Below are 17,426 nucleotides of genomic sequence, written 5' to 3'. Positions count from 1 at the left end.
TTTCAGCGTTCTGTGGAATTATTCAAGTGCGGTTTTATCGTTTTAAAGTGATGGTTTGTAATGTAAGCAGGCGGATCCACCGGTGCTAAAGGGAGCAAAGCAACCTCGTTTGCACCGTCAGTTTTCACAATGTGTTCTAGCACACTGAGTGCCAACAATCCAGACAGTTTTTCATGATATTTGTATCACCACAGCGTGTTCTATGTAATAGTTTGAAAGGTGAGACTCTAAGCTCTCCATAGGTGAAAACAGTTTAATTCTGCCTCGGTTCCTGAGAAATCTAAGCTAAACAGAGGCTAGTTTAATCAAAATCACTGTTTTTTTCCTAGATTCAAGGATAACACTCTCCTTTCTGATTAACTCCTCTCCTCTACAGACACAACTTGATGTGAAGAGGCAAATGCCTAGATATATTTGTTTCAAGTCAATTTTCAACAACATTGTTTTGAAACACGCGTGTTCTCGATCTCTTTTTATCGCGTGTGCATTTAATCAGCCTGGTTCTGGATTGAAGACTTGGGCCAATTTTAGAGCTAGAATCACATAAAAAGCAACATTTAGCAATGACTATATGTTAAATACTGGGTTAAAGTTGTGTAATATAGCTAATAATTGTACGAACGGAACTCACTTTGGGAACCACTGACTTTAAAGGGGGGGTATTATGCAAAATGTACTTTTTCAAGCTTTCCATCATGTTATTCTGTCACTCCCTCATTAAAAACATGCCTGAAGTGTTGCCTTGACACATTCACGTATTTTTGAGTAAATCTGTAAAAACTCTGATGGCGGCCATTTTAGGGATAGGTTTGCCTGAGTCCTCCTAGGAACGCCCCCACCTCCTGGAGACGCCTCCGAGCTTTCGTCACCAGCCGAGTAACCAACCACTGCTCCTCAGCAGAACCCCCTCCCCACTGATGCCACAGACAGCGTGTGGAGGGGGCGTGTCTAAAGGCTCAGAGGTTCTTAAAGAGACAGAGGCCTATTTCAAGACATTCACTACAGCCATTTTGAAAGAGCAATTTTATACAAGGCAGTTATTCTAATTTACTGCATTTACAGACCAACAGAATCATCATTGTAGTGTGATATAGACTGGTGCTATGTGATTGAAAAAAGCAGAACACCCCCTCTTTAAATGAAACAAATCTCCTCACATCCAATGATAAAACAGTGGTTCACAAGTGGTTTGACCCAACATGACCAAAATAAAATGTCATTTTATTATATATCGTGTCAAATATTGTGTTTTTATCGAATAAGTTGTAGATTTGCCTTCAAGACTCAATATGATCAAAACAACCCAATAACAATAACTAACTCCAATAGTGTTACCAGGCAGTTTCAGATGGAAAATATAAAAGGAAAATATTCCCACTGAAAACTGAGAAGTTGAGAATCACGGTTAAAAGAGAAAGGCTTGAATATTTTGGTCTAAAGTAAAGAAATAATGTTATAACGTCTTTAAAAAGTCAGTAAATACGGAGAATAGATTTGACAGATTTGACAGTTCTGATGTTTGTTAAGATTCTTGACCCCAAACCTACAAATAAAAAGACACCACTAAGCCTTACAAAAGGTATTTTTTTATTTATCAAAACCTTGATATTTTACAGTAAAAAACAATTATATTACAACAAACAAATGAAGAATGACGGTCGCGCCCCTGTTACTGTTATTTTACATTATGTACAGTGGGTTCAGGACGTTTCTGTTCTACTTTACCACTGATTTTAGCTCAGAAACGGTTCAGTCTGAAACCTCCTGAAGCCACAGTGGACGGGGCGGCGGCGGTTTGGTCCTAAGAGTCGTTGGGCAGCCCGAACAGCTTCACGGTGCCGGCCTCACGGTTGCTGTCGTATTTGCCCTCCTTCTCGTCGCAGGCGTAGGCCAGCAGGGGGCGCTTCGGGTGCCAGGCCACAGTGAACGTGGGAGAGTCGCACTGCACCTCCCACAACTTCTCTCCTGCAGATCATAAGACAACATGGCCTTAATGGAGAAATGTACTCGTTACATTCAGCTCGTAGAAACACTCAGGGTGAATAGCAAAGAGCCAGGAAATGTGAGGAAAAAAACTTAATTGGTAAATTCTTAGTGGAAAATGAAGCTAAAAATATTCAATTGTATTTGTGTTAATTTGGTAAATTAATCATGTGAATAAGATTTGTAGTTCAAAAACTCCACATTGTGTCTTTATGCAAATGAGTTCTCACGCGGAGCAGGAAGGAGTTTGGAGCGACACTCGTTATACCATAGAAACTGGCTTTGTAACCTCACGCTGTGGCTGCTTGTGGGCCAAACAGACCCGCTGGTTACCAACATGCGCCAGGGCAAATATTTTCTCATAGATTCTACACGATTCACGTAGGTCACCTATTTTGGTTTCAAAACGTCAAATTTCACCGAAAGGCGAGTGATTTTCATGCCTGAAGTTGAGTCCAAGTTAAAGCCAACGGCTAATTTGCATCCGTAGTCCCAAGGGCTAGGGTCGCACAGGGGTCACACAGGGGTCACACATGGGTCACAATGCTGTAGCTCTACAGCTATAGCCCTTTTGTTTGGTATTTGTAAGGACTGGTTTTAGTTTAGGTTTTCCTGGATTTGGCCTTGTTTAGTTTAAACCTGATTAAAGTTGGAAATATGCAAATGGTGCTTAAAACATCTTTAATATTTTAATAGTTTCACTATTTGTCACTGACCAGTTTCCACTTCTGCGATGTCGATGAAATGATCCTCTGACGCCGAGGCCAACATCTTCCCATCGTGGCTAAAGCTGAGCGTCCGCGCCGGCCAGTCCAGTCTGATGACGACACACAGACGTGTATATATTTATATTTGTTTGCCTTTGAATGGGGAGAACATTAAGCCTTTTACCTGGAGAAGCAGCGAACACACACGAGCTCGTCCATGTCCCACAGACTGACCAGAGCGTCTGCGCTGCCGGTGGCGAAGTACTTCCCCGTCGGGTCGAACTTTATACAGATGCAGTTTGAAGGGTGAGCGTTTATGGACTGGATCGGCTTCAGCTCCGGGTAACTGCAAAGAGGAAAGACGATCGGCTCTTTAAACACATTAGGAATAACATAGTTCCATTAGCAAAACAAAAGTGGAAAGAAGAAGAAAACCTCAATAAACCACTCGTTATATATCAAACTATTAGTGTATTTGAAAAACATATATGATTACTGTCACACACTCACATAAAAGATCATTATTAAAGTGCTTGTTACCTGAGGATGATGATGCAGCCGTTTCCGTTGGTGAGGAAGAACATGTCGTTGTCGTTGTTCCACGAAATCTCGTTCACCTCGAACTTGAACTGCTCCTCGGCTTTGGACCGATGCGTTTTGGCGTCAATGAAAGTCACGACGTCGTCTTTGTTTCCCACGGCGATGGTCTGTCCGTCGGGGCTCCAGCAGATGTTTATGTTCTCTCCTGGAACACATGGATGAGAGTCATTTAAGTGCAGTCCTGACCTTTATTGAACCCAAACACAAAGAAGACAGGGGGCCAGACGACGAACCCACCTTTCGTGTTGACAGTGGCGATGCATTTAGTCGTCCGGACGTCCCAGATGCGGATGGTTTTGTCTCCGGACGCCGTAACGAACAGGTCTGGGTTGGTGGGATGCCAACAGAGCTGATCCACACTGTCTCCGTGTCCCCTGTAGTTATTCTCCTTCACCTAAATACAAAGAGAATGTTTTTTAGACGTTTTTTGTACAGCTCAATCCCAATCTGTGGCACATATCGTTCTATGTCAAATTCAGAAACCCTTTATTCCTAATCAAAAAGCAAAAATGAAATATTGAGAACAACTATCTGCAGTAGATAAACTAGTAGTATTACATTATATGAAAAACAAGCTTCTCACCGAGAGCAGCAATAGAGGAAGGATTTTGGTTTTGCAGAAATTCAAGATGAGGGCTGTGTACCGTTAAATGATACCAGTTTGGTATTGTAAAAAAAACTTTTGGTAATACAGGTATCGGAAAGCAGGGATTACAGTTTTTATGAGGTTAGTCCAGGGACAGCATTAAAGCAAGTGATTTTGGTTGATTCAGCACAAATATATCTATTTATTTTTTCAAATTTTAACCAAAATTAAAAAAAAAAAATCCCAATATTTATCTTATTTTTGCCCTTTGTTTTTTAATTTTCCATTTTTTTTCGCCAAATATTTGCCTGATTTTCCCCAAAAAAATTCTTATTTTTGCCAATTTTTATTACCAATATTTACCTCAATTATTCACCAATTTAATCACAATTTATCCCCAATTTTCTATTTTTGCCTTCTTCATTTTAATATCGGTGTCAGCTTTACCCAAATCTAAAAGCTTTTTTCTTGAAGAAAAAAAAAAGTCAAATTGGCAACAAAAACAGGAAGAAAACGCAACAAAAAAGCTTTAAAAAGTGACCCAAAAAGTGAAAAAAAGTGGTAAAAAAAAAAAAAGGATGGAAAAAGGATGTGAAAAAAGTGATGGCAACAACAAAGAAAAAGATCAGTTCAGATCAGTTTTGAAGGTCTTAGCGTTGAAGTGAGGCGTTACACTGGCCAGTAAGCTGTAACCTTATAGATTTGGGTAAAGCTGAACAGGAGAAAAGGCACAAAGTAAGGGGTTAAAGCACCCGTATAAAAAAAAAAAAATGTGACGGGACCGAGCACTATTCAAGATAAACCATAAAAATGTATTTAGGTCATAAGATCACGGTTCAGATATGTGGTAGGGATGTGTTTATGAATAAACGTGAATAATACGTCCATCCCCTTCTCTTCTAGACACTGCAATGTTTCCTTCATTCATTCGGGCGAGGCTAGCGTTAGCATCGTTAGCACGAACTCACCAAACGATCCTTCTCCAGGACAAAAACACTGGCGGTTTTGTCAAAAGAGCCCGAGGCCAGTCTCCGGCCGTCACAGCTCCACGCCACGGAGTGCACTTTGGCGGAATGTGCCGGAAATTCACGACTTTTGCAGTTATTTCTGAAGCTTTCCTGCATCGATGTGAAGTATTGCGACGCCATGTTGGAAATCTTCTTCTGCGTGAGCTTAACTACGACGCCATCTGCTGCCCGGGAGGTGCAACTGCAGAGGCGCAACGGGCGCAGCCCATTTGACGTCAAGAAAGAGAAAACTATTGTTTTTTTCAGTACAAATAATTTATAAAAATAACTTTATACTTTTGTTGTGTTGTTCGGAAATAAACTATTCGTGCAAGTGAGTGATTATATAACTATTCATTATCTTTTTTTTATTTATTTATTTTTATTTTTTTTAAGTTTACGCCCACTTTAATAAAGCATCAGTGTATATTTATTTTCATTCCATCGCACATCGGATTCTTTTTTTTTTTTTTTTTCTTCTCGTTTTTCTCTTTTGAATGTTTTTGCCCCGCCCCCAAACCCGGAAGTGAGGCGTTTGTTGTCCAGCGCAGCACTCTGTGGTCAGTCAGCGCCAGACTTTGGACATTTCTCTCTTTTCTCCTGCGGGTTTCTTGTCCTAACCGCCGCAAACTCCGGCAGAAGCAAAGTCCAGACCCTCTGATTTCAACAAAACACGGCAAACATGACAGTGAGTTCAAAATAATGCAATTTTACGTGATGCAAAGTTAATTTTAGCAGCTGTTGCTACAGAATCAAGCTAATAATACGGAGATTTACAGCATTATGTTTTATATTCCTTGATTTAGCCAACCTTGTTATTCCGAAAACGCCTTATGGATTTTCTGAATCAAATAAATACTTAGATCTAGCAAGAACTGTAGCATCAGTGCATGTTCATTGAATCAGCTATTATTATGTGGTTACACTTGAACATCTGGTTTGTTCCCACCAGATGTTTGACGTGGTACAGTTTTCACAGTGCAAAGCAATGGGAAAAGGCGAAATGACAAGTTTCTTAAGTAAAGTAGTGAGAAAGAATTAAACAGCATGTTGTGTTTGTCTGACTTTACTGTAGCTTCATCTCATCATTTTGTGCATTAAAAAAAAACTAAGGATTTTTGCTTCATATTAAAGAGACTATGGGTGTAGCTTAACAGGAGAAATAGCAATTCATTGACTGCTTGTTTTTAACCTCTTAACCCCTCCTTAACCAGGCTCATTTTCTCCAGTTCGACTTTCCCCAAATCTAAAAGCCTCTCAACTGGAGTTCAGGCCGGAGTGACGCCACATTTGAAAACTCAGACTCAGTTTGGAAAAACGGTGGCCTGTTCCTTTAAGAGTTTAACATAAACATGTGTAATATCTCACTGTTTCTCTTCCGAACAGAAGCACGAGTTTGAAGTGGCCATGACGTGTGAGGGATGTTCAGGAGCCGTCACCAGGATCCTCAACAAACTCGGAGATGGTAACGCGATTATACTTAAATCTCCAAGATTTCTAACGCCGACAATCCAACACAGGAAAATCACAAACCTCTTTTTTTGTGATGGTTAATCTGGCATAGACTTTACAGCATAGATACACACAGTTAGAAAATGTCATTGAAAAAGGATGTATGGTTGTATTTTCTCTTGGTGTATCTGAACTTTAGAGTTATTTGTAACATTTATAGAGTAGAGCAGGGGTAGGCAACGTCAGGCCCGGGGGCCAAATTCGGCCTTCCAGCATAAAACCTTTGGCCGCCAAGAGAATTTTGAAGAAACATTTATTCAGAAATCAGAGACCAAATACATAAAAAGGACTCTAAAGTGTGGAAAATGCTGTCAGTATTATCACATTTCCCAGCAAAACAACCCATAAGGTCATATATTACGTGCAAAACTTATATTTGTAGAAAAAAAGTACTTTACTTTGGGCTACAATTATGTGTTTTGGACGGTGAAGAAAATCGTCCCTCCATGACACAAACTTGCCTACCCCCTGGAGTAGAGTAAAAAAAGTAAAACAGTTTTTACTATTCAACTCTTTGATTAAATGCAGAGAAAATCATTTTTTCCCAATTGTCTGACTCCCATTTTAGTGTCAGAACAGTTAAAATCCTTAAACTCAGTCTTTTTAATCAACTCAACAAACAAAAGAGAAAGTAGATGCAATAATCACTTGCCCAAACACGACCTCATGACTTTTATTGTTCCGTCAGCTGCTGGTCACATGACACGGTTTTGGCACTAAAAGTGTAATAAAAGCTACTTCTCTCTCTCTCCTCACTTCTGTTTTCCACTTATTTGAAACATGTTATTGGAACGTAAGCTGATTTTATGTTATTTTTCAGAAGTAAAATTCGAGATCGATTTGCCCAAAAAGCTGGTTTGGATCGAGTCGGAGAAAGACGTGGAGTTTTTGACGGAGACGCTGAAGAAATGTGGGAAGGAAGTGAAGTACAACGGCGCCAAGTGACGGAGGCGCCGCTCGAGCGAACAGGTGACGAGAATCATGAGTTTCCTTCACATGAGGCGGTGACAGTGAGAGGTGGGAGTGAGTCACTGAAGGCAAGTCCAAGTCAAGTTCCAGTCGTGAAGGTCCAAGTCCCAAGAAAGTCCAAGTTGTTCCTGGAGTCGCAAACGTCAGCTTTAAGCCTAATTCTTCTTTTCAAAATGTGTTTAATCAACTTTAAAATATTAACCTCTTAACTCCCACCTGAACGGATCCCATTTTCTCCAGTTTGGCTTTACCCTAATCAACAAGCTGCTTGGGAAAAAAAGCACCAAAACAGCTACAAATTAGAAGAAAACAAGGATGTAAACGCAACAAAAATGTGACAAAAATTCAACAAAAATGTGACAAAAATTCAACAAAAATGTGACAAAAATTCAACCAAAAAGTGACAAAAAGTGACAAAAATGTGAAAAAAATGTGACAAAAATGTGACAAAAATGTGACAAAAACTCAACCAAAAATGTGACAAAAATTCAACCAAAAAGTGACAAAAATGTGAAAAAAATGTGACAAAAATGTGACAAAAACTCAACCAAAAATGTGACAAAAATTCAACCAAAAATGTGACAAAAATTCAACAAAAATGTGACAAAAATTCAACAAAAATGTGACAAAAATTCAACCAAAAAGTGACAAAAAGTGACAAAAATGTGAAAAAAATGTGACAAAAATTCAACCAAAAATGTGACAAAAATTCAACAAAAATGTGAAAAAAATGTGACAAAAATTCAACAAAAATGTGAAAAAAATTCAACCAAAAATGTGACAAAAATTCAACCAAAAATGTGACAAAAATTCAACAAAAATGTGACAAAAATGTGACAAAAACTCAACAATTTTTTTTACAAAAACTCAACAAAAATGTGACAAAAAAACAACAACATAAAAATTATGACACAACACAGCAACAACGCGAGGAAAAAGATCAGTTTTGTGGGTCTTAGCTTTCAAATGAGGTGTTACACAGACCTATATAATGGCCAAAGAGGACAGAATGCATTTGGTTCAGGCGGGTGGTAAGAGGTTGGAGTGTTTTCTCAAGATTTAGCGACTTTGAAAATTTAGGCTAAAATCAAAATTTGAATTCAAAGTCTAATTAATGTTTAAATCGCCACAAAATTTAAACTATATATATTTTAAATGCTCGAGTCTATGTGCAAAATTCCTGGGACAGCATTTTAAGGAAGGGGGCCCGAGGGGGGGGCAACTTTAAAAAAAATGGAAACAGAGTCTTTTAAACATGAGCTGCTTTTCCTGCAGTCTGAAAGATAAATATAAAATAATATTTTTATTTGTTTTAGTTTCTGGCAGTTTTTGTGTCAGTGGTTCCCCTGTAATGCCCCGGCCCCTGTATACTCGGATTCGCCCCTGCTCAAAGTAGATTTGGATGTGGAAAATAGCCTCTAAGTCAGGGGTCGGCAAGTTTGCTCGGTGGAGGGCCGGTTTCTTCATCGTCAAAAGACCAAGAGCCGGACCCTCCAAATGAAGCAACGTTCTACCTATGCCAGTGTTGTACATCATACACACTGGAAAAACGCCTGTGTTAAATTAGATAAATTACTTAAAATCACTTGAATAAAGTTTTTTTTATGTTAAATTTGAATCAGTTTGAACTAATCTAAGATCACATAAAAACGCTAATGCCAATGGAACAAATAGAAATCCCACTGGAAATCAAACACTTAACTTTTACTGTAAAAAATATTTATTATTCACTTGAAATTATACAAAATAATCTGAATTAAGAAAAAACTTGTGGCAAGAATAGGTTTTATCTGCTCTAAGGCCAAACCAAATCTACTCCAACTTTAGATTTAATCTCTTAATTCAAGTAGATTTAAGTCATTTCTACCTATTGATGAGTATTCTTTTAGGATTATAGTCTATAAGGCTGCTCTGCCAAGACATTTTAAGGAATTGACAGTATTTTTCACATTTCTAGAGGACTTTAACAGGCATTTGATCTCAGATTTGGGTCATAGTATTTCTCAAAATCATCAATCATCGAGTCTGAAGCTGAAAAAGCATGTGGCTAATTACCAAATGTAAACATAGATGCTCCGCTTTTACACAATGACTCCTGATCTTTCAACAGTTTCACTCAAATAAATAACAACTATAAAGTCACAGCGAGTCATTGAGCCTCACGTCAAGTCAAAGTTAAGTCTCAAGTCACAAACAGCAAGTCCCAAGTCAAGTCTTTTTGGAGCTTTGGTCAAGTCAGTCTCAAGCCCCGAAAATTGCAGGACTTGAAAACTCCCACCTCTGGAAATGGAAGTTCAGAAAAGCCAGGAATAGATCGTTTCCCTGCTTGGTTTTTGTGGAATTTGTTGCGTCTTTTGGGGGAAGTCGCGCTCGTGTTTGTTCACTTAATCATGATTTTGAAATGGATGGAATTCCAGGAAAGCTGTAAAGTCACAATGACAAGGCTTTTACTAGAGCTTTTTGGTTCTTCTGACCAAGAGCCACTGTGTCGTATTAGGTTTGAAGTCCAGCTGTGCACATTATCTGAAAATGTAAACAAGTTTATTATCTGTCATCACTTTTTATTGTTTTTTTTTATCCCCCCGCAGAAATCATGTGTTGCTGAAGTATGTAAACCTCAACTGGATTTGACCCGAACGCACAACAGCGCCCCCTGCTGCCTTCAGAGCTTTCTCTGAGTTTACACAGGTCCACACATCACTGCACTTTGTCTACACCTCCATATGAATAATGCTCAACATATAAACTCTGTCCAATGTTCAGGTCACTAAGCTCTGGTGAAGCTGGAGCAAACATTGTTTTATTCTAATCATAACTAAGAACATGGAAAGAGAGAATTACAACAATCCATTAGTCACGGAAAGCAATCAAAGGTTTTTATTAATTGTTCTTTACAACAATTTTACGTTGTCAAATGCTCATTTTATTTTGAAGAAAACAAATCTGTGACACTAAAGTTTTCAGAATAAAGATGGAATATGTCCTCCATAGTTTTTGTTTCGTGGCTAATCCACTGTTATCATTTATGTGGTGTTTTTGCAATGTCTTCTTCTCTGTACTTTGATTTAAAGCTGCAGTTTTCATACTTGAAGGTCGGCTGTATGTTTGATTTCATGAACATACACCCTGCCCGCCTTTAGCTTTGATTCCAGCTCCATTGGCTGTGGCTTTGCTTCAATAATCTCCTGCAACGTCCTCAACAACAACAAAACATATTATGATGCTTCATGCACAACGACGTTAACCCTTTAAGCTTTTGGCCCATCATCAAACTCTGGTCCTCGAGATGATTTTGAGAAATATTATGACACAAATCAGAGCTCAAACGCGTGTTAAAGTACTCTAGAAATGTGAAAAATACTGTCAATTCCTTAAAATGTCTTAGCAGAGCAGCCTTTTAGGCCAATCCTGAAAGAAGAATCATCTAAAGGAAGAAATGACTTAAATCTAACCCTAACCCAAGAGATTAAATCTAAAGTTTGAGTAGATTTTGTCTTAGAGCAGATATAACCTATTCTTGCCAATGGAACAAGCATGTTTTTTTAAAAAGTTTTTTCTTAATTTAGATTATTTTGTATCATTTCAAGTGAAAAAGAAATGTTTTTTACAGTAAAAGTTAAATTGTCTGATTTCCAGTGGGATTTCTATTTGCTCGATTGTCATTAGTGTTTTTTTCTGATCTTAAATTTAATTAATTTAACATAAAAAAAAACTTTATTCAAGCAAATTTTAAGTCATTTATCTCATTTAAATTGGACATTTTCACAGTGTGAAAAGGCGGTATGGCCATACCGCCTTTGCTATGCCCAATCCCGTCAGATCTTGGAAGCTAAGCAGGGAAGGGCCTGGTCGGTACTTGGATGGGAGACCGTTTGGTAACACCAGGAAGCCTGGGGTGAATGTGGTGTGTGAGTGAGTGGTTGGTGGTGGTCGGAGGGGCCGATGGCGCAGACTGGTTGCCTCGCTTCCGTCAGTTTACCCCAGGGCAGCTGTGGCTACAACAGTAGCTTATCACCACCGAGTATGGAGTGAATGAATAATGACGACAATGTAGCGCTTTGAGAAACTTGTTAATACAGGCTTGTAAAGCGCATTACAAGTGTAAGGCATTATTATTATGATGTACAACACTGGCATATGTAGAACTATGTAGAAAATGACATCACATTCTCGAACCTGCAACCCGGCAACTGTATCATGTAAAGCGCTTTGTGACTGTCTGTGAAAGGCGCTATATAAACAAAGATCTTCTTCTAATCACAAAACTGGAAGATAGTCTAACCTGAAATCACAAGCGGTCACTTCTGTTACTGCTCAGCTGGTAAACACCCGGGTCTTCTGCTGGGACTAAACCAGGTAGAAAGGCCGGTTCCTTCCTGTGCTCCAGACGAGGCCCTCGCACCTTTAGACAACAGTGGCCCTTCTCCTCAACATCACACAGATCTCCTTCTGCATCACCAGACCATATGTGTAACCCTCTCCGCAATGCACTGTGTAATAAACTTCACATCTTGACTAGACAAACATCTCTGAAGCCTTTCTTGTTTAGGCCCTTTTCCCCAAAATGCTATACATGTGTTTCCTTGGGACTTTTTGTTGAAGTGAAAAAAAATTAGTTTGTAAGTAAAAATTAGTTTGAAACAGAAAAATCAAAATTCCGCCTGAATGAAAAACACATATTTGCACCAAAACATGCTCTTTCTCTGTCTGTGCTGAAGCAAATAAGAACAGAAATGGAAATAATCAATATAATGTGTGCTCCTGTAGTCAACAAAATACCACCAAGGTCAAAACACTTAAGTTATACATGTTTATAAAATAAAAGTCCAGGCGGAATCTGACTGTGCCAAATTTTGCCAAATAAAAAAATAAATAAATGTAAATGTAAATTTGTTTTATTTATTTTTTATCTTTTTACAGAAATGAAGTATTTTAGTCATAGGGACATGTCGGGTCACAATATTGCACTCCCTGTCTAAAAATGAACACCATTTTTTTCAATATCCAAAATATGTACAACGAATTATGACGAATGGACATATTGTGGCTGTTTGAGGATCTGTTGATTTGAAATTGGAGTGGATGAATGTGTTGCTGAGAGTCCACTGAACACGGAGAGGTGAAAAATATGACTGACAGTATTTGTATGCGAAGGTTATGGCCCCGGAGATGCAGACACAAGGGGGGCGGAGCCAAATATGGCTCTTTAGAGCTTTATTAACCCCTTAACTCCCACCAGAACCCAGCACATTTTCTCCAGTTTGGCTTTACCCCAATCCAAAAGCTTCTGGAAAAAAGCAGTGAAAATAGCAACAAAACAATGATGGAAATGTGATGAAAAATTGTTGAAAAAGTGGCAAAAATGTAGAAATTGGAGAAAAAAAATGGACGAAAAAATGACCAAAAATGTGACAAAAATGAGTTGAATACCCACAAAAAAATGATGGGAAAAAAAATCTGATGACGTGAGGAAAAAGATCCTCTCGGTTCAGGCGGGAGTTAAGAGGTTAAGTATGAAAATCCACAACACTATGAGCAGAGTGCCTGGTTGGAGAGTAGCGATTCTGACAGACGTCTATAATGGCTTTTGGTTTTATCACAAGTGCCTTTTGGAAGAAAAAAAAAAGAACATGAGGGTGGCTTTTGAAGGCTGAACGACATCAGCATGTGTTTTATTGAAAATCACATATTTATGCAAGTACAATATGCACATCTTGTCTCTAATAATAATAACACATTGTTTTTTATAGAGCACTTTTCTGGACACTCAAAGACGCTTTACATTGCATTAATCACGAGTATTTTTGCATATTGCTCGATCTCGATTTTATGTTTTCATAATACATAGGAGTGGCAGGCGGCTTGATGTTACTTCCAAGTTCTGGATAGAAAGTCAAAGAGAGATGGGAAATCATCGGAAGACGGCAGATCGGCATATTCTGTGTCGCAGAAACAGCAGCAGGTGAGCAAAAAAACAAAAGTCCTTATTGCGAATCACAGGGGAGTCTCAGTTTAAACGTGTAATAGTACAACGACAACAGGTAAGTCCCAGTTTAAACCACACACATCAGGAAATACCCTGGTGGAGAAGCGGCGAACACTCAGCGTCCTGTCCCGCGTCTGCCTCTGAAGCGTTCTCCACACTGCTCACACCTCCGTAAGTCTCATGTCTGGCTTGAATGTGCTCTTTGAGATCGCTCATCCGTTTGAACGCCGCCCCACACTCCCCGCAGACCTGACAACGCTCTGTTGAATGAGAGACCTCGTGTCTTTCCAAATCGCTCCGGTTCGTGAATCGTTTCCCACACTCTTCACAGTAGCACAGGTCGTGTCCCGAGTGCAGGCGTTTGTGTAGTTCCAACTTGTACTTACAGGCAAAGCTTTTCTCACACTCGTCGCAGGGGAATCTCCTTTCGCCGTGTGTGAGCTTGTGTTTTTTTAATCTGCTCGGGTTCACGAACGCCGTCCCGCACTGGTCGCAAAAATGGTTCTTCTCGCGCTTATGAGTGAGTTTATGTATTTTCAAATATGACATCAGTCCAAAGGTTTTCCCGCACTCGTCACAGCGGTGGTCTCGTTCCCCCGTGTGAATCACATAGTGCAGTTTTAACGACCCCTTTTGTTTAAACGACGCCCCGCACTGGTCGCACGCAAACGGCCGCTCCCCCGTGTGAACTCTCAAGTGCTCAGTGAGCTTCGGTTTTGTGATGAACCTCTTCCCGCACTGGTCACAGGAGAAGAGGTTTTCCCCCGTGTGGAGCCTCTGGTGCAGAACGAGCGTCTCCCTGTTTTTGAAGGACTTCCCACACTGGTCACAGAGGTGAGGGCGGTCCGTCGAGTGGGAGATCTGATGTCGGTCTAATTCACACGGAGTCGCGAATCGTTTCCCGCACGTGTCGCAGCAGCACAGGTCGTGTCCCGAGTGCAGGCGTTTGTGTATGTCTAAACTTTGCTTACAGCTGAAGCTTTTCTCACACTCGTCACAGGGGAATCGGACTTTGCGGTGTGTGAGTTTGTGCGATTGTAAATATGACGACCGTCCAAACGTTTTCCCGCACTCGTCGCAGCAGTGGTTTCGTTCTTTCGTGTGGACGACGGAGTGTAGTTTTAACGCTCCTTTTTGTTTGAACGACTCCCCGCACTGGTCACATGAAAACGGCCTCTCTCCTGTGTGAACTCTCATGTGGACGATGAGATGTAGTTTTGTATTAAACTCCTTCCCACACTGGTCACAGGGGTGGCATTTCTCTGCAGAGGCTCCTTCAGCTTTTGGGACGGCGTCTTCCTGTTCAAACAAACAAACATCATTATGAATCAGTTTTATGAATGAGAGACAAACAAAGATGGCGGAGCTGTTGTAGAGGAGCTGAAACAAGTGCGTTTTGAGCAGTTTTTTTGTAGGTGGTCAGTGAGTGAGTTTCTGATGGGGGGTGAGTTCCAGAGGGTGGGGGCGGCGATGGCGAAGGCTCGGTCCCCCAAGGTTCGGTGCTTTGATTTGGCGATGGGTTTGAGAAGGTTTAACCTCTTAACTCCCGCCTGAACCGAGAGGATCTTTTTTTATTTTATTTTTTTGTTGGATATTCAACTCATTTTTGTAACTTTTTAGTAATTTTTTTTGTCACATTTTTGTCATTTTTTTAATCCAATTTTTATCAATTTTTTTGTCACGTTTTGTCACATTTGTCATTTTTTTTTGTTATATTCTGGTCATTTTTTTGTCAATTTTTGTGTCAAATTTTTACCAATTTTTTGTCATTTTTTGGTAATTTTTTTTGGTCAAATTTGTATCACATTTTTGTCACATTTTTTTGTCATGTTTTGTCACATTAGTCATTTTTTTTGTTATATTTTGGTCATTTTTTTGTCATATTTTTGTAATTTTTTTGTCAAATTTTTATCACATTTTTGTCATTTTTTTTGGTCACATTTTTGGTCCAATTTTTATCATTTTTATCACATTTTTTTGTCACGTTTTGTCACATTGGTCATTTTTTTGTCAATTTTTTGTAATTTTTTTGTCAAATTTTTATCACATTTTTGTCATTTTTTTGGTCACATTTGTCATTTTTTGGGTCATTTTTGTCACATTTTTGTAACTTTTTTGTAATTTTTTTTGTCACATTTTTGTCATTTTTTTGGTCCAATTTTTATCACATTTTGTCACATTTGTATTTTTTTTTGTTATATTTTGGTCATTTTTTGGTCATATTTTTGTAATTTTTTTGTCAAATTTTTATCACATTTTTGTCATTTTTTTTGTCACATTTTTGTCATTTTTTTTGTCACGTTTTGTCACATTTGTCATTTTTTTTTGTTATATTCTGGTCATTTTTTTGTCAAATTTTTGTAATTTTTTTGTCCAATTTTATCACATTTTTGTCATTTTTTTTGTCACATTTGTCACATTTTTTTGTCCAATTTTTATCACATTTTGTCATTTTTTCGTCAACTTTTTGTCAATTTCTTGTGAAATTTTTGTGACATCTCCATCATTGTTTTCGTCTCAGTTTTGTTGCTATTTTCACAGCTTTTTTCCAGAAGCTTTTGGATTGGAGTAAAGCCAAACTGGAGAAAATGTGCTCGGTTCAGGTGGGAGTTAAGGGGTTAAGTCAGCAGAGTGGAGGCGACGGGAGGGCGGTGACGTTGTAGGAGCTCTGTGGGGTATGGGAGGGGCCAGGTTGTTGAGTGCTTTGTAGACGATGAGCAGAACTTTGTAGTGGGTGTGCTGTTGTACGTGGATGGAGGACGGGGGTGATGTGGTCTCTGGAGCGAGTGTGGGCGGCGGTCTTTCCATAAGCATTGTTGCATTATCACAATGTTTAAATCAACTTCTGATCAGCTACGGAAAAAGAAAAACTTACCATTTTCACCAGTTTGTAACTTATGTCTCGTCGAACTCAGAGCTGTGTCCGCTGTGGAAAAGAGAAGGAGAAGTGAGAGGAGCAGAGCTAATACAACAGTCACAGCGTCTCATTGTAGAGGACGTTACATGCAGTTCCATCAGGCCAACACAACAAGGGAGCTGGAGTCTGGGATTAAAGGTGAGATTAATGTGACTTTTAATGTGACTTTTTGGTCGACAATGAAAATCTTAGCTCGGGTACAGCCCCAGAAGCCACATGATGACTTTATATCATGTGGTCACTAATGCTGCGTTCAAGGCAACCGCTAAATCCGGCCAACTTTGTGAATAAGAATTTGTTCTTCTTAATCTAAGTCCCGGTTCCGGACTTGGTTACGGATTTGGTTGATGTGAAGGAAATACGGACATTTACTGACGCTTGGATACTTGGTGACGTGTAGAAAAGCAGAAAATGTTCCAACTATAAATATCAATTTTTTTTCCTAATTTGCATTTAAAAAAAAAAAATCAAAATAAAACAAAAATACCTTAAAGTAGTGTTGATTTTTAGAACGTTAACTGTGCCATATTCATTGTGGTATTTGAGCTTCCAAACTCTGAAAGTGCTTTTGACGGTTTTATTTTATTTTTCCTCTAACACAACATGACTACAATGAGTTTCTGTTTATTCTACGCAGACACTTGCGGCTCACATGAAGGGAGCTCCCCCTTGTGGTAGACTGTATGAATTACACTTACTGCAAAACTAAAGAGCTGCCTCATCATACACAGGTGTAGATTCCTGAATGTAAATGCCAATGTTGTTCCTTTTAAAAATGAACTGATGTCCTTGTGCAAGTCTCTTAAAATTGAAGAATGTAAAAGTGCCTTAAAACGATGTGAAAAATGTGTCTGTATATATGAGCTAATGCCCTGATGTTTTTGTAACAAATGTTTATTTATTTGTTTATTTTTTGATACTTAGATTTTCATGCACAGCAGTCATTTGTATTGCCTTTTTGATTAAGATACATTGTCAATTGACTTTGCAATAAAAAATAAATAACAGGAAATGAGAAAAAACATAACAAAACTATGGATGGGTGCTAGTCGGAATGCCCCAGTCCGAATGACCCACACCCATTGGTCTGAATGCCCCGGCTGAGTGGTCTGAATGACCCACCCATTATTCCACCCATTATTGTGTGAATGATTTACGA

At 39.1% G+C, this 17,426-nt stretch overlaps 3 protein-coding genes across 3 annotated transcripts; 1 reads left to right on the top strand and 2 right to left on the bottom strand.

The window, feature by feature from the left end:
• Positions 1–1,763: 1,763 nt before the first annotated feature.
• thoc3 (THO complex 3) lies at positions 1,764–5,044 on the bottom strand. Its single transcript, XM_079556628.1, has 6 exons — positions 4,845–5,044; positions 3,528–3,684; positions 3,231–3,435; positions 2,875–3,036; positions 2,700–2,800; positions 1,764–1,965 (listed from the first exon to the last, which is right to left on the bottom strand). The coding sequence occupies exons 1-6, from the start codon at positions 5,022–5,024 to the stop codon at positions 1,802–1,804; spliced, it is 969 nt and encodes a 322-aa protein (XP_079412754.1). The 5' UTR covers positions 5,025–5,044; the 3' UTR covers positions 1,764–1,801.
• A 377-nt stretch (positions 5,045–5,421) lies between these two features.
• On the top strand, positions 5,422–10,118 carry atox1 (antioxidant 1 copper chaperone). Its single transcript, XM_079556312.1, has 4 exons — positions 5,422–5,571; positions 6,270–6,348; positions 7,216–7,364; positions 9,953–10,118. The coding sequence occupies exons 1-3, from the start codon at positions 5,566–5,568 to the stop codon at positions 7,338–7,340; spliced, it is 210 nt and encodes a 69-aa protein (XP_079412438.1). The 5' UTR covers positions 5,422–5,565; the 3' UTR covers positions 7,341–7,364; positions 9,953–10,118.
• A 3,313-nt stretch (positions 10,119–13,431) lies between these two features.
• On the bottom strand, positions 13,432–16,281 carry LOC306963519 (uncharacterized protein; the record flags this gene model as incomplete). The annotated part of the gene is made up of 2 exons (XM_079557092.1): positions 16,226–16,281; positions 13,432–14,649 (listed from the first exon to the last, which is right to left on the bottom strand). The coding sequence occupies exons 1-2, from the start codon at positions 16,226–16,228 to the stop codon at positions 13,432–13,434; spliced, it is 1,221 nt and encodes a 406-aa protein (XP_079413218.1). The 5' UTR covers positions 16,229–16,281.
• Positions 16,282–17,426: the final 1,145 nt, after the last annotated feature.

Source organism: Gobius niger (genome assembly GCF_951799975.1).
Source record: "Gobius niger genome assembly, chromosome: 5".
NCBI lineage: Eukaryota > Metazoa > Chordata > Actinopteri > Gobiiformes > Gobiidae > Gobius > Gobius niger.
Note: the sequence above shows the minus strand (reverse complement) of the source record. Positions and strands in the feature narration are given on the sequence as shown.